Consider the following 16,988-nt stretch of genomic DNA (forward strand, 5'->3'; position numbering starts at 1 on the left):
CCCAGTTTCCGCCTCTATAAAATGAGTGATTAGACTTGATGGCTATGAAGCTCTCTTCCAGCTTTGTCTTGTTCTACGATGAATTTTTCTCCAATAAGGAAGGAGGAAGGCAGGGTAGGGAAGGCAATAACGATTACTGGCGAAACTTTGGTTGAAGTGGTGGGCTACAGGGTGCCTATATGGGAGATTCATTGCTCCTCTATGCAGAGAGATGAAGCCATCAGATCTGCAGAGACATGGTCATCTTTTCCCAGGTCAACTCATCTAGTCCCAGGTTAGAAAGCAAAATACATTCCAAAACTAGACTGTACCCTTGCCATACCTTTGAGATCTGCCTATTGGTAGCATTGATTTGCTCTGGGCCTCAGTTTTCCCAACTACAAAATAAAGAGTTTGGACCAGGTGGCCTCTAGATTCCCAGAGAGGTAAAGTGAAAGTTAATTTGACACTTTTCACAAATGTAGTGATCAGTGAGGGAGGGAGTCCTTTTTGACCCCCTGACCCAGTGACTCTGTCCCAGTAGTTTCTACAGGACTAGTAGACTCCTGGTCCCAGGCCCCAGGTTCTAAGAAGTAAAATATCATGGAAGGTAGAAATTTTTAGAGAGTGTATGGGGAAATGGCATCAGAAACTACTGAGGTCAGGGAGGATAGGCTTATTGTTGACCTGTAGCTGGAGTGGCAATGGCAGCAAGGTGCTGAGGGAGGAAGGCGGATTTTGGGGGGTTTCTAGATCATGCTTTGTGCCCTGATGCCTTCTTCCCCCGAACACCCTGGATAACTCATTCTTTGTCGCTAAGCTTTTTACTATTTGCACTACTCTGATAAAGACGGATACTTTGGGGGCAGCTAAATAGTGCAGTGAATAGAGCACTGGCCCTGGAGTCTGGAGGACCTGAGTTCAAATCTGGTCTCAGATACTTAACACTTAAGTAGCCATGTGACTTTGGACAAGTCACCACCCCAACTGCCCCTCCAAAAAGCAAAAAAAATAATAATAAAACAAAAAAGATGCATACTTTGTCCTCAAGGGAGTACAAGAAAAAAAGCTGAAAGAGAGCATTGAGAACTGGAGAGAAAAGTACATCAGAGATCCTATACGCCAATTCTTTTTCAACTTAGAAATGAACATTAGTGGCATGGAAAGATTTTGTGAGTTAGGCTAAGGTAATAGTCGTACTAATAAGAGAGCCCAGTTTTGAACTCAGCTTTTCTGAAAGGCTCTTTTCACTTTGTCATTCTCATTCAAACCTCTGAAGAACAGTTCAGTCTGTGCTCTATCTGGGCTACACAAACTAGTACATACTTTCCTCAGGGTGTCCCAAATGATTTTAGGTCATCCTTTAGTCAAAGAATCTTGGGAAGGGAGAATTAATTTAGGGCTTGTTCCTGGTGAATCTTGGCTTGGTTCAGGATCCTCCCCAAACCCCATGTTCCTAAAAGTGAGCTGTACTTACTGGAGTGGACAGAATTGACCTGGAGAGATTTTAGATTACCTAGGTCTAGTCTATATCCTTAGAGTTAACTCCCTGTCTAGTGTAGACTCAGATCACATGGTCTAGACCTATGACAAAGACTGTGCATGAAAACTTAAAAGGTGAAGCATGAAACCAATGGTCATCCAGCTCACAAAATTCTTCTCAGTAGTGAACTCCCTTTGGAATCTGTCCCTTGATGACTTGAAAGCCAGAAGAGTGCCATATTAAGAGTGCAGAATATAGAATCTGAAGAACTGCGTTTAAATCTTGACTCTGCCACTTAATACCTATGGGACCTTCAACAAGTCATGTCACTTCTCTGGGGCTCCATTTCCTCAGTTGTAACAGGAGAGTGTTGGACTAGATGGCCTCTAACTTCCCTTCCAGCTCAAAATCTGCAATTCCGGGGCTATTGTATTGAATTTATGGATGATGATGAAGAGGGGAATGTGGAGAAATCATCCAACCCCAGTCTGTCTCAATATGCTCTTTTCATGCCATACCCTAGGAAATATGGCAAAGGACTTGAGTAGGGTCAAACATGGAACTAACTATGCACAGATTCTCATTTGTGGTTCCAAAAAAATTCTTCACTTCAGAAATGCCCCTCATCAGTCCTTTTGGCACATGAATAAAACTTCAAAAGCAAAAACATTTCAGAATTAGCCTACCTTGTACCAATGAAACTGTTTTCCTTGGACTGCAAAAATAACATTAATATTGTTGTCTATTAATTTTTCTGCAAGTTGCCCCAGTGAGGGATGTTCCTGTAAGACAAAAGGGAATAGAAGTGACATTTTGAGGACAGGCTCCAGGTCCATAGGGTTATATTAAAAATGACAACAAAACAAAACAAAAAGAAAGGGCACTCTAGAGTTGGTGCTGGAAAGGACTTCAGTTCTATTTAGTTTGATCTCCTTATTTTGTAGTCAAAGAAACTAAGAAATTTGCCTGTGTTGACAGGGATACTTGCCCAGGTGTCAGAGGTGACACCAGAGCCCAGGTCATTTGAATCCAAAGCCAGTATGTTTTTCACTATATTGATCTGCCCTAAAACTGACTCAGAAAGTAAGCCCTTCCTTAAAAAAAAAAAAAAGAGAGAGAGAACTCAATCCAACAATGAGCGACTGAGTAGCGACATCCAGTGAGGTATCAGACATGAGGATCGTGCCCTTTGGGTGATCATCAGTGTTGCAGAGAATGTCCTGCACAGAATCCAAAGATAAGGCTGCTTCCACGTCCATAACAGAATTCTCCAGATATTTTTGTTTGTGCATAATTTTGTGCTGACCTGCTCATTCTTTGGGACATCCCCCAGGAGTTCTTTCATGAAATTTCTGGTCATTGGAAAGAGATCGAGCATAGCCATCGGAAGGGACAAACAAGTGAATGAAAATGCCTATTGCCTGGGTTTAACCCTCACTTGTCCTGTTAGCCCACACACTAAGTTATTCTCATAGTATCTCTCTCTTGAATAAATGATATCAGGATTTAATAGGAACAGGAGATAAGACTGGGTTGCATTTTGGAAGTTATGCAGTGGTTTCAGTGATTCCAACATGCTCTCTGGCACAAAGACCCTGCTTTTTAGCATTGGTATTTTCCTAGGGCTATTATATGACTTTATCCATAACAAAAGACTTATGAATTCTGAAGAATCAAAATTTTAGTGATTCAAAGCCTCCCCCCCCAAAAAAAACCACCTGAGAATGTCCTTAAGTAGGCAAGGGTCCAATAAGGATTTACAGAAAGACTTGGACAGAAATCACAGTGAAAGCAATGAAAGATTTTAACCAGCACCATTACAGGGGGAACTCACACCAATGAAATATGCTGAACTGGAAATGTGCATCAGCATAGCCCCTGCCTACTAAGAGGATTATAGTTTACAAGGCAATTTGCTCACAACTCATTTTTTTAAGTTTGGGGAACTGAGACAGAGGGAGGTGATGTGATATGCCAAAGGTTACCTAGCTATCAAACCAAGGAACTGAGACACATATACCCAGGTTTTCTGCCACCAAATCCAAAATTCTTTCAATAGGTAAGAGGTATTTCATGTGTGTTTGTTGAATTAAATTGAATTTCCCCATCCTCTTACTGTCCAGCTGGGACTCTGATCACATGGTCGTGCCCTCCTCTGATCACATAGTCCTGCCCACCTGCCCACACATGCAACAGTGTAGCAGAAACCTTTCATGTAGAGGGGTAAGCACAAAGTGAATGCTTCTGCTTTTTTGCCCGAGTTGTCATGAGCCCGGCTAATCTTGTGATTGAGATATTTGTCATTAATATGATTCAAAATCAAATCCAATTTCAGTCAGTCCTTTCAGGATAAATACATTTGTTGAAAATATTAAACTGAAAATTTTCCCTTACAGTTGATATATCTGTGGCTCTCATAGAAAGTGCCATTTATCCTGCGACAAATGGGTGTAGGGAATGCATGGTGTGGGATCTCTCTTTGCCAATGCAGGTTGGTACCTTCTTTGCAGCTTAGTCTTAAAGAGTTGCCTGCAATGCTGAAAAATCATAAGACTTGCCTAGGGTCATACAGTTATTGAGTCAAAGGCAAGGATTGAACTGCCTGATCTTCCCAATCTTCCTAACGTCCAGGTTAGCTTTCTATCCACTACCCCAGCCTGCTTCTCCATACACATATATAAAAAAACAAACCAATTCAACTGTGTTTGCTGGTTACGTGGACAAATATGATACTTGTCTCCTGCTTCCACCCAACAAACAGCTATGGAAGAAACAAACAAATATCTTTTTTGCTTTGGGCAAGGGGGGCAATTTTAAATGGTGGAAAACAAATGTTCATAAGAAGAGGTTCATGGAACATCACCTGTCCCAGCCATTGCCTACTGAAAACTGGCCATGGAGCCAATTTTATTGGCAAAGTTGGCTCCTCTAGAAAGAAAGAATTGGAAATTGCAAACCTAAATAGCTGTTTCATGCCAATTAAGTAGCTGCTTAGACACATCTTTAATTCTTGCACCGAATGGAATGGATGGTGAATGAAGACGTCAAAGTTACTTAATGAGCAACACACATAAGGTTGGATAAATCTGGTGCATTCTGGATTTTGTAAAGATTACAGCTATTTATTGAATGTTTGGTGTGCGAAATTGGAACACATTTTGCCAACCATGCCCCCCCCACGCCAAACTCTTAATTTTTAAACTCATATGAATTTTAAGGGAAATTTAGTCCATATGTTTCTAACTTGTTTACACTTAACTCATCATAACATTGGTTTTGAAAGAGGTATGCGCAGTTTAAGCAGCCTTCTGGGGCTTATTAATGCTCCGTCTTCCCCTGCCCCTACAAACAGGAAATCATATTTACCAAAGATGCATAAACTCCATCTTGAAAAGCACTTGTCTGGTCAGCAGATTACAAAGAGAGGTTCAGTTGAGTTTCCAAACTTGGCAAGACAGATCCCCTGAACCCCTGAGGGGAGGGTGGGAGTGGATGAAATGTTTTAATAGAAAATTCCAAGTATATTGTGAGAGATTTTTCTCTTTCATTACAAACTTAGAACAGATGTTTCAGTAAGCCACTGTTGACAACCAAATGGTAGATGAATTGCCGTGACAGAAGCCCCCTTCTTCTTCATGCAGCCTACTATCATTACCAGCTTTTATCTTTTCCCTCTCCTCTTTCACTAGCCAAGAGAAAATCCTCCCTCTTGACTAGCTGTCCAGGTCAAGTGACATCACTACTCTCTCTATGCAGACTCCCCCTCAAGCTAACCTACTACAGACTGTTTTTCTAAACTTGCAAAATAATTACAAGTGATAATAGGTTTTTCAGGGGCAACAGGGAGGAGTGAAAGGGATGGGCTAAGACAGTTGCTAATTACTTAAGGGTAAAGAGACTGACTCCCCTGATATTTCTCTTCTTCACTTACACTTTCTCAGAGACCTGTGGGAAGTAACTCATAAAAGTCTGAGAAGGGATGATTCATAGGGAGCAACGTCGGACACAGAGATAGCTGAGAAGGGAGGAAGGACAGGATCTTCATACCTGGCACACCATGGTAGATGGGAGAAATAGGGAAAGAAAGCAGCATATATTTTGATAAAGAGAGATTCAGAAACTAAATTTGTAATAGGTAGCACCAAAAACCAGGTTTAAAAGTTTGAAAAAAAGTAAATGCCACTGTAACATTAGAAAATCAACTTTAACCAACCAGAACCATTAGTTTACATCAATTTTTCTATGTTCTATAATAAAACAACATGATTTTAGACTTTTCTCTGAAGAAGAAACTGTCACTTCTTGGCACAGTCAATAAAGGCGTTTTTGACTAAAGTAATAAACCTTGTTGGTTGCTTTCAAGGGAGGTGACATGGTTTCTATTCAGTCAATACAATCCACCAGACATTTACTCAGTCCCTATCACATGCTGGGGGTGGGGAGCCAAGAGGCTTCAAGAAGGAGAGAACCATGACAACTGGAGGTATCAAGAAACACCTTGAACAGGAGGCGGCACCTGTGCTGTGTCTGTTATTGTGCAATAGGGAGGCATTGGGACTGTTGGGATAAAATGGTCCCACATTTTGAGGAGTTTACAGAATGGTAGGAGTGATGAGAAATGTGTATGAATAGCAGAACACAAGGAACAATTTGATAAGGATAAAATAATATAAAGTAATGAGGCAGGGAGTTCACTCTCCCTCAGGGGACTAGAGAAGGTTTTAATAAGGAAGTAGAAGGATATTAACAGGAAGACATGGAGAGAATGGATTCCAAATCTGAATAAATGCGTGGACACTGGAGAAAACAAAGCAAGATTAGAGGACAGTTAGTGGCTCTGTTCAGCAGAAACCCATGACTGCTTGAAGAAGGGTAATTTATATAGATCAGTTCTGGAAAGGTAGATTGGGAATGGATTGGGAAGACTTTTCCTTTGAGGATAAGGAGATTCGATTTTATCATATGGGCAATAGGGAGTCACTGAAAATTCCTCAGCAGGTGGAAGAATTCACAGATATATGCATTAGGAAGATTTTAATTTGGAAGCTATGTGAAGGATGGGTTATAGAGATGAGAGCCTTGGCAGGGACACCAGTAAGGATGAAGACAGGGATGATATCCTGAGATAGAAGAGCAGTGATGTGAGTGAAGATGGAGGAAGCAGCTGCATGTAGAATCCAGCAATCGTTATATATTTTTGCAGATTTGCATTGATTTTGTATTTATTTGAGGTCTAAAAGCACAAAGGGTAGTGGAAAGGAGCTAATTCAAGGTCAAGTAACCTGGAAGGCAACCTAGTGAATTTTATAACTCACTAATTTAGACAGATCATCTCTATAGATGCTCAGTAAGGAAATAAGGCAGCTATGCAAAAACAGAATTTTAGAACTGAAAGGAACCATTGAGAGCATGCCCTTTGTTTTACCAGTGACAAAACTGAGACTCAAAGTTTAAATACATTTCCCAAGGTCATACACTCTAGCTGGTGGCAGGTTTTGGACTTGAACATAGTCATGACTCCCAGCCCACAGTTCTTGTCACTACTTTCTGCTTCTCAATTTCAATTTGGATCATTTCCCCTCAATTTGGTCAGGTTAAAGGCACAACATAACTATATGATTACCCTAAAGCAGGCTTCTTGGTGAGCCTGGCTCTGACTTGGATACAGTGGTGGTAGTTCCTTGATTCCATTGATATGGACACAACTGCCACTGAGGTAGGTACATTCATGAGATCAAGGTTATTCAATATCAGCATGTGTGAGAGTCTTCTATTAAAGTCTCAGCTTTAGTGCCTCTTGCTTTATTAAGTCTTTCTTGGTTCCCCCAGACTGGAAGGATTCTTTGCTTCCTTACATTTCCCTATAAAACCTTGGTTATTTCCTATGCCCCAATAACTGCCTAGCCCTTGCATTATACCAATCTGGTATTTGTCGTATCCCACTACTGCCTAAGTAGAATGTGAATTTCCAGAGGGCAGAGACAGTTTTGGTCAGTGCCTAGCTTACAGTAATTGTAGTAATAATGAAAATAATAATAACTTCCTTATTTATATGCAATTTTCAGGTTTGCAAAACACATTTCATGCTATTTTGTAAATGCTTTTGAAAGAATGAATGAGTCTCCTATAATCATTTAATCAGTCATGATATCTGATGATGACTGATTATCTGAATGGTGGCCCCGAGGCAGAAGGAGATCCTTGAACACTAAGCAAAGTTATATTCCATTTCTTAAATTAGGAAAATAGACTAATGATTTAGCAAGATTATTCAACAAGGTTTGAAATGAAAAGTTATTCTGGTTAATAACGAGTTTAGGCAGAAAACTCAGCTCAGTGGAGCATCCCATTCCTTCAGTATTCTAGGTAACTGAATTTTTTCCTGCCAAGCTCATGGACCCATTTTTCTCATTTACCATAGATTGAGAGTTGAAAAGGTTCTTACAGGTAACCATGACCAACTACTCAGTATAGTTATTATACAATAATATAATATAATTATAATTACTCTGAACTTAGCCCACTATCAATATTATTGGGGAACTTTCCTTTCTTTTCTCCTCCACCCTTGTTTCTTGTTATTCAAATCAAGGAGTCATAGCTGCATGCATTACCTGGCTGACTTTCTGAGAAATAATTGACATGTGTAGGTCATTCTAACATTGGAGAAGGACTGTTTCTCTGGAGCTATTCAACAGTTTTATGAAACAAGTGCTTCTGATAGTATTATTCTATTTTATAGATAAGGAAAGTGAGGCTTAGTGGGGTCAAGGAACTTATGCATGTCCATATGGCAAGTGTCAGAGGAAAGGTTTGAACCCATGTCTCCCTGAGCCAGAGTCTAACACTGTGCCTGTTACTCTGTGCTGACTTGTGCATCCTTCAGACTGAGCTGACTTCATTGAAATCACTCAAATATCTTCTTGGAATTCATAGTCTAGTCCAGAGGCTGAAATTTCATGGACTAAGGAGCTTAATTAGGTTATTTATAAGGTTATAACCTTAATAGGTTATATGAGGTTTCTAAAAAGAATACGAAGAGGTAGAAGAGGTAAAAGAAAAGGCACAAGGCTTGAATTTTGACACTTCTATGCAGTCAAGGCTTTCAGTTAACCAGGATTCTCCTTCTTCCCTCCTCTTACTGACCTGGCTTTGTAATTGTTTGAGTCCAAAGAAGGTGCTACTACTCCAAAGTGATTCTATCTAGCTCTTCCTAAGTAGTAGCAAACACACATAGCTTAGTTGGAATTTAAACAAAACAAAAATAATAAATAAAAAGAGCTGGGATTCTCATCCTAACTTTTTACTTAACCACACTGTAGTGACTAATTTGTGTGGATTCAAATAACTGTGTGACCTTGGGCAAGTCACTTAAACTCTTTAAGGTTCTCTTTCTTCACCTGCACAAATGACATGATTAGACTTTCTAATCTCTATGGTCTGTTAAGCTCTAAATCTTTGATCTTTCAAACTTCAGTCACTTGCAGCCAGGTGGCATATTAGGAGTGGCAATTCTCAATCCTTTTCACAAGATTCCAGGCCAGGATGGCCATAATAATGATGTTAACAATAACAGCTGATATTCATGTAGCACTTTGATGTGTACATTGTACAGAGAAGTAGCTAGGCTTGGTGGATGCCCTCGAGCTGGCCTGGGAGTCAGGAAGACCTGAGCTCACCCTTGCTCCATCATCCTGAATCATCAAACAGCTGTGTGGTCCAGACAATGTTCTAGGGTTTTAAGATAAAGAGAAGATGCTAACTTGCAATCATGGGATAGATTTCCTCACTGGGAATTGCCTCTTCATCTGAAATCACAGATAGGAACCCAAAGCAAATGCAAAGGTGAAATCTCCTTGCAGCTTCGCAGCAGCAGAAAGTGAATCATTATTTCCAATTGTAGATGGGGAAACTGAGGTTCAGAGAGTGAGGTCATTGACTCATAGTCATCCAACCAGGGTCAGAAGCAGGATTATTTTGCAAGATCCTGGAGCACACAGCCAAGGACTGAAATTCCTTTAAAATGTTTAAATTTTCAAATTGCATGCGAGTTAATTTGCTTTTGAGACTGGAAGAATAATTTGGGACAAAAATCCTTTGAAAATTAAGGCTCGTTAGCCAATGTTGGTCACGAGGTGTGCTGGGAAGCTCCTTGAGGGCAGAGTCTGCTTTGTTTCCCTGGAGCCTGGCCCAGTGGCAGCCTCACCCAGACTCAGCACAAAGAAAGAAAGATAGAACTTGAGAGTTTCTGCCTCCAAGCTACTTGGATCTGGGGAGATTGTGTCAAGCATGACCTTGAAATGGACTGGGTCCCACTGTACCAGCCCAAATGACTCCTTCCTGGAAATCGGGTGTGCCATACCTCGAACAGAAATTAGGTGAAGATGGCAGAGATGGGTACCTGTGTAGTCACCAGGGCTTGTAATACAGACTAAAAGAGAAACCTGCTTAAGGATTTTGTAAAGCCCAGGTTACTTTTATTTCAGATTAGCAAATGGGCTCACCAGACTGCTAATTCATCTTGGGGAGTCAGTCAATAAACGTGCATTTATTAAGTACCTACTATGTGTCAGGCTCTATGTAAAGTGCTGAGAACACAAAGAAGGCAAAAACATGGTCCTTGCCCCGTGGAACTCAGGTGCTAATTGAGGAGACAACTTCCAGCAAGACAGCTTCTGCACAGAGACAGACATAGTGTGTCTGGACACCCTGGCCATCTCCTAGGCTTTCTTCCAAGGCTGTCTTGGCCTCCTCTTCTTTCTCGCAGCCCAGGGCAGAATCTGCTCCTCTTACTGGTCATAGTTTTAGGGCTGCAAAAGCCCTTAGAGGCCATTGAGGACAATGACATATAAGGAAACTGAGGCTGAGATTGGTGATGAGACTTATCCAGAATCACCTGGGTGACATTCCAAGCCAAATTTGAATGTAAATCCAGGGTTCTCGTCTCTCTCTGTACCGAGCTTTGTGTCTCCTTTCAAGGGTCCATTTAGACAGATATCTGCCTTAGATTCCAAAACACCTTTTTTTTTTGGTTACCACTTTGAATTCAATGACACTGAGTTTGAAATGTTTCCTGTGGTGCCTTGCTGTAATTATGAGTCAGTTATCACATCTTGGAAATATATCTGTTTCTGTTGGGAAATGGGTGTGGGCAAGGAGAGATTCATTAGACTACTCCGGTAATGTCATTGATTGTGTCTGACGGTGGAGGGTGGGGGTGGGGAGAGTTCCTCTGGTTGGTGCTGTTTTTTTCTTTTTTGGCTTTTTGGAGGGGGGAGGGTAGGAAATTGGGGTTAAGTGACTTGCCCAAGGTCATATGGCTAGTTTTTTGTGTTAAGTGTCTTGAGGTCACATTTGAACTCAGGTCCTCCTGACTCCAGGGCCAGTGCTCTATTCACTGAGCCACCTAGCCACCCCTTCTTTCTTTCTTAATATTAATTTGCAGTTAATTTTACTTCCCAGAAAAGGAAAGAGATTCTTTGAAGTTCTAGAATGATGGCTGACTTCAGAGTGGATTCGCTTTAAGTGGAGTTATGGTATTTTCTCTATCTCTGTTGATATGTGTTCATGGGGCTTCCCCCAATAGAATATACATTCTTTCTAAGGGTAGTAACCCTTATCACAGAGCCTGCTTTATAGTCAGTGCTTGATAAATCCTTCTTTTCTTCTTTCTTTCCTCCTTCTTCTTTGTTTTTGTATCTCTAGTCCCCAGTACATATAACACACTCAATAAACACTTAGGAATAAATGGCTCTATTTAGTTCTACCCTTCCTTGTGCCATTAAGCTCAGTCACTCCTATTGCTGTCATTGGCTCCTGCAGCCTTCCTGCCTGTATTAACAATGTGATCAATAGCAGAGGTGTTTCTACAAAGCAGGGTGAAGAGTGAGGGGTGAGATGGGGTGGGAGGACAGGCTTGGGTCTGGAGGCAAAGGTTCCAACGTGAGTGAAGGAGGGATGTTGGGGCTGGATCAGGGGAAGCCGAGTTCCAAGCCCTGAAATTCCATTGCCTTCACCAAAGGTGAGGTTAGTTTGTTAGGATGGGAAGAAACTTGGATTTGGGGTCAGGAGACTTGGGTTCAAATCCCAGCTCTGTTATTATGGCCTGCTAGCCAGATGCAAACACCTCAGATCAGGCTTCTTTAAGGAAGCTGGCAAGTGAGTAGTGGAAAACAATACGAAGAGCCAAAAAAAGAAAATACAAGAGCTCTAAAAAGCAGCTCAAAAAGTGGTCATCCTCAGGGTTAGCAGAAGGGAGAACAAATTCAGGTTTCTCGATAATGGAAGATTTTATTTGTGTTCTTACCAAACGTATATATACACATATAAATAGTGGTTTCTTATTTGTAAACTGTGCTGCATGGAGTAATCAGCTTTGGCTTTTCAATTTGTGTAAACCAGCTCCTCTGGCTTATTTCTTCCTCCAATAGGAATGCAAACATCCAGAGAGATCAGTCTGAAATTGTCCTTAAGAAGAAAAACACAGCATTCTTCTTTTGTTGAAGGCTGCCTATGGAAGCCGAGAGTCTATCAATTTGGAAGGAATGGCTGTGTGCGTGTGTTTACACACGTGCAAGCATATGCATGGATGTGTATGTGGCAGAAATCAGTCTCTACTATTTACATGGATGAAAGTCTTACCCTCAAAAATAATGAAACTTCAATTAAGGAAGACTGAGGTTACCCATTCAGATGCCATCCAATTCTAAGGAATTTGGATATTTAGACTTAGGGCCATCCTGCTCAATGGCTTGAGAATAGAATAGAAAATCCTCAGCCTGGCGTTGAAGGCCATTCACAGTCTGACTGACCTTCATGGCTGGCCTGACTTCACATCACCATCTTCATTCCAATCTAACTAAACCACCAGTTATTCCCCACATAAGAATCTTATCTCCAGCTCCCAGGCCCTTCCTGAGCAGTCGCCCATGTCTGCAATGCACTCCATCCTCACTTCTGCCCTTGTAGAATCTCTAGCCTCCTTCTAAGCAAAGTTCAGATGCCCCCTCCCACAGAAGACCTTTCCTCCCCACCCCACCCCCAGTGTCCTCTCCTTTTGTCCCCTTTCTCTCAAAATCCAGCCAAACAAATCTGTATATACTTGGCATTTGATTCTCTGGGGGCTCCTGGAATTTCTACCAAAAGATGCAAGTTCTTGGACAATGGCCGCCATTCCCCATTTTTGTTTTTGTGCCCCCAGTGCCCAGGCCGGTGCCTTGTCCATGGTAAATGTGTCATATGTGATTGTTCAAGTGAACAGAAATAAAAATATATGATTCTTCTTCTTACCTTTTTATTCATCTTAAAATTAATGTGTTGCTGAAGAGCAAGGGATGCTGCCTAGCTTAGCATCCTATGCATAAGCCTTAAAGAAATGTCTTTTTAATTGAAATGGACTGGATGGAGCTCATCTTAAATTGAGGCTATCAAGGATCTCCAAGAAAATCCTGAGTTAAGCTTTTCTCAAGGTAAACATGTGTCTGGCTTCCTTCACATCTCCCCCATCATCCCACATTCTGCAGTCCCCTTCAAGGCCGGTGCCTTCCCTCTGGTCAGGAACTCCAATCGATTTTGCCTGATAGCTTGTTCCAAAATGATTAGTTGCAGATTGTCTCCCTGCCCCCATCAGACTGTGAGCTTCTGGAGGACAGGGACCATCTTTTTTACCTTTCTCTATATCCTAGGACTCACAGCACAGTCCCTGGCACATGGGAGGGACTTAATGCTAGTTGGCATTAATTTATTCACTGTGGGGTGCTGGACCATGGAAAAACATATCTTAAGTAGGAAAAAGGGTTCACCTGCTAAGGATTCAGAACATTTTTGGAGGTGCTTGAGCTGCCTAGTCAAGGGAGTCCTTTAAAAACAGATTAGGAATAATGGATTTTTAAAGCAGGTGCCAGAGCTCCTTCACTCCAAACAATTCACTTCTTTGTGAGTGGGGCCTCTCTTTTGCCTTTTTCTCTCTTTGAAGTTTTGAATAATGCCTTGCATATTGCTTAATAAATCCTTGTTGAGGCTGACAGAATTAAGGTTACTAAATATTGCAGTTTACTTCTCACATCAATAGCATCTGAAAGACGAGTCTCTTAAGGAGCTGGAGACGCTATCAGAATATACAAGACGTTCCGTGTCATAGTAAGGATCGTGACTGTGGTGAAAAGCTGAGGAACCTGAAATCTTCCCAGATGCCCTTAGACGGCAGATTTCAAATGTAGGTGGAGACCCCCTCCCCCAGCCCTTCTGAGGGTTCCCTTTTGCTCTCTCTGGCCACTGAGATAAATGCCTTCACACCACCCTTGCAAAAGGCCAGAGGTTTTATTGTATTCTTAGGTGAGTCCCCAACACACAAATAGGTGCCTAATAATTATCTGTTGAATGAATGAACTCTTAAGGTGTTGAACATTTCTACTTTACCTAGGGAAACTGCAGTCAGAAGAGTAATGATTTGGGAATTAGAGGACTTGGGTTGGATGGCATTTCTGACAGTAGACAAGCCACTGATTTTCCTGGGTCTCAGTTTCCTCATCTGTAAAATGAGGGCATTCACCTAGAGCATAGAGCTAGAGTGGGAAGGGACTTTTGAGGTTATCTAGCCCAATTGCCCCATTTTACAGATGAAGAAACTGAGGCCCAGAGTTGTCCAGAGACACACAGTCAGTTTCTAAGACAAGGTTTAAACCCAATTCTTCAATTCAGATTCAAGGACCAGTGCTGTACTGCTACTCGACAATGCATTTTAGCTTTAAAACTATGATAATATAACATTAACCTGACATAAATATAGGTCAGATAAAGGGATGAGTTCAGTGACATCATCAAAGCCTCCACAGAGGAATGGAACATTTGCTTTGGATTAAATACAACAAAGGTCAGAGTTAAATTGTCTGGGGCAAGAAAAGCCTTCATCAAGAAATGACATCCAGTGTGTCCCCCCAGATGGAACACAAGCTCATTGAGGGCAGGGAGCGTCTCTGTTTGTCTTTGTATCTCTAACACTTGGAATAAAAATGCCTGGACATAGCAGGTGTCTAATAAATCTTTGATTGGCTGAAGGGCTGGCTTATAATAAAGAAAATAGAGAAAAGATACTGGTAGATAAGAAAGTGACACTATTTGAAGTGGGTGGGTTGGTCTAAGACATGTGCACCCTGTGGAAAAATCAAGGGGAAGATACCCTCAGATGTCTCCTAAAGGCTGATCTTACTCTGAAACTCCAAGTGTGATTTTTATTCTGCAAATGTTCAAATAAAATTTGCAAATAAACAACGAATTAATTTCAGAAAGAATGTATGTGAAAATTAATTTTTTTCTTCCCGTCAAAATCATCCAAACTTACTGGTCAGGTCAGTTGACTGAATAGGGAATAAACCAGAAGACAGGAAAATTCGGGGGGGGGGCAATGATCAGAATCAAAGGCATTCCTGCATAACACTAATTCTGGTGTCAGCACTAAGATTCTAACACATTCTTGTGAAACACTCATTACAAAGATGTCAAAGCTATGAACTTTGCACATTTTCTATACCTAGAATTAGTCTGTGCTAGAAATGACTGATACTCCGTAGTTTGTACCCAGAGATATGATTCACAGGAGTCTCTGTGATTCATACCTTGCTCTGAACTCAAGAGCTAATTCAAATACGTAACACCTCTTAATTTCAAAGTATCTCCCATAGGGGCAGGGAGGTAAGGGTACAGAGTGTTCAGATAATAAGTCTCCCCACTAAAACCCTTCCTATTCTACTGGACATGGGAATGCATTGGCCTCAGTGTTGACTTTCCAATGCTTGGCCAAGCAGCAGATGTCACTGGAGAAGAAGAGACCTTCCCAAACAGCCCTGATTTATTTACATAAAGGCTGATTCCTTTCTCTTTTAACAAATGCGAGAGATCCATCATATAAATTATACCCCGCTTATCATTACATGCATGAGTCAGCTACTAATGATTCCTTAAGATACTTGACTCTATATTTTACAAATCACCATTAAGAGAAGTCATTACTCCTCAGGTCCTATCTCATTACGTTTCCTGGCTCTATCCTCTGTTTGGGTCACTTCCATGTAGAAGAACAGCTGAACTACCCACGCTTGAAATTTCAGCCAAAGAGCAGAGATGAATCATGGAAGAATGGGCCCTTACCATGCTTGTGGACTTAATGTAGACGTTGTTTTTTAGGTGACATTTTCCATCATTTGGCACCACGATCCCTGCAAGTTTGCTATCAAGGGCAAGGTGAGAAGTCTGATCTGTCATCACAAGAAGTAACCTTTTAGCTTCCTTGCGCCAACCAATATGACTCTAAAGTAAAAACAAACATGCAGTCAGAGCTGAGGAAATCACTTAGGATCTACACCATGGGACTTAGCTTTGCATTTACCTAATTAATGATGCTGGGTCATAAGAACTACTGAGGGGGTGATGGGATCAAAAGCCATCAGTGCTTTATCCTAACATTTATATTTTATTTTATATTTCCTTTTCAAATCTCTTTTATTTTATAATGAATTCAATAGTTGGGTTTCATGGTGAAAAATGGCCGGCTTCTCTTTAATAATGTAAATTTCCTTTAAAAAAGGTATGCATACTTGAGACTGTATTTTGAGTAATACTTCAGAAGATGAAAACAAAATACACATCCATTGGGACTGAGGTCCTAATCCTCTCCCCACATACAACCCCATATGTCCATCAGGGCTGAGGTTCTAATATCATATGGGCTCTGGAGACCAGTAGAGCAGAAACACCTTGAAAGCAGGAAGTCATATTCGTTTTTGTCTTTGTATCCCCAATACCAAACATAAAACCTAATGCAGAGCAGGCAATTAACAAATACTTATTGATAATTGATTGTTACTAGTGCAGAGTTGCAAACCCTATTCTTGAGTTCTGGCTCTAATATTTCAACTGTATAGCCATGAATGACTAGCTCATTTGATTTCTTGAATCTCATTATACTCATCTGTAAAATGGGGACAATAACATTTATAAAACCAATAGCACAGTGTTGCTGTGAGGAGAGTGGTTTAAATAGTGTAAGGCACTATGTAAAGGTGAGTCACTTTCAATGACGCTTAAAAAGTCACACTTGGTAACCTATGGCAACCATCTTGGAAAGATGTTAGAAAATACCTGGATGAGTTAGGACCCCCAAGTTCTTGAAACCTGGGTGAAACCCAATAAGCAAAAGCGAAGGCACTATTTGTTGGTAATGTTAGAGAAAGATTTTTCTTCAGTTATGAAGTAGATTAAATGATTTTTAGGGTCCCTCATAACTGAATTTCCATGATTCTCCTCTCTTTAGACCAAACTATATTTCTTAAATCCTTGTAATAAAGAACTTCTGAGGAGTCCAGAAGTCCCACCTCTGCCAAAGCCCTTAGGAGACCATGTAGGAGTTAAGTACCCCAGAGAGAAAGTCAGTCCATTCTGTCTTACTTCTTCCAACACCTTTCTTCCCTCTTCCCTAAACAACTTAACCTTTATCCCAAATAGAAAGTACCAAGTTACTCAGGAGAGACAG

At 41.0% G+C, this 16,988-nt stretch overlaps 1 protein-coding gene across 3 annotated transcripts in view; it reads right to left on the bottom strand.

Annotated features, from left to right (window-relative positions):
* Positions 1-16,988, bottom strand: part of ITGB8 (integrin subunit beta 8) — a 113,967-nt gene that overhangs the window by 39,402 nt on the left and 57,577 nt on the right. For all 3 annotated transcript variants that reach the window (XM_069088744.1, XM_069088743.1, XM_069088745.1), the window contains exons 6-7: positions 15,608-15,766; positions 2,149-2,244 (exon numbers count right to left, since the gene is read on the bottom strand). In XM_069088744.1, the coding sequence (XP_068944845.1) occupies positions 2,149-2,244; positions 15,608-15,766 (255 nt within the window). The remainder of the gene's footprint in view (positions 1-2,148; positions 2,245-15,607; positions 15,767-16,988) is intronic.

Source organism: Petaurus breviceps, unplaced genomic scaffold (assembly GCF_028583685.1).
Source record: "Petaurus breviceps papuanus isolate PSGF00001 unplaced genomic scaffold, PetGlider_PUasm1.0 185, whole genome shotgun sequence".
NCBI classification, from domain to species: domain Eukaryota; kingdom Metazoa; phylum Chordata; class Mammalia; order Diprotodontia; family Petauridae; genus Petaurus; species Petaurus breviceps.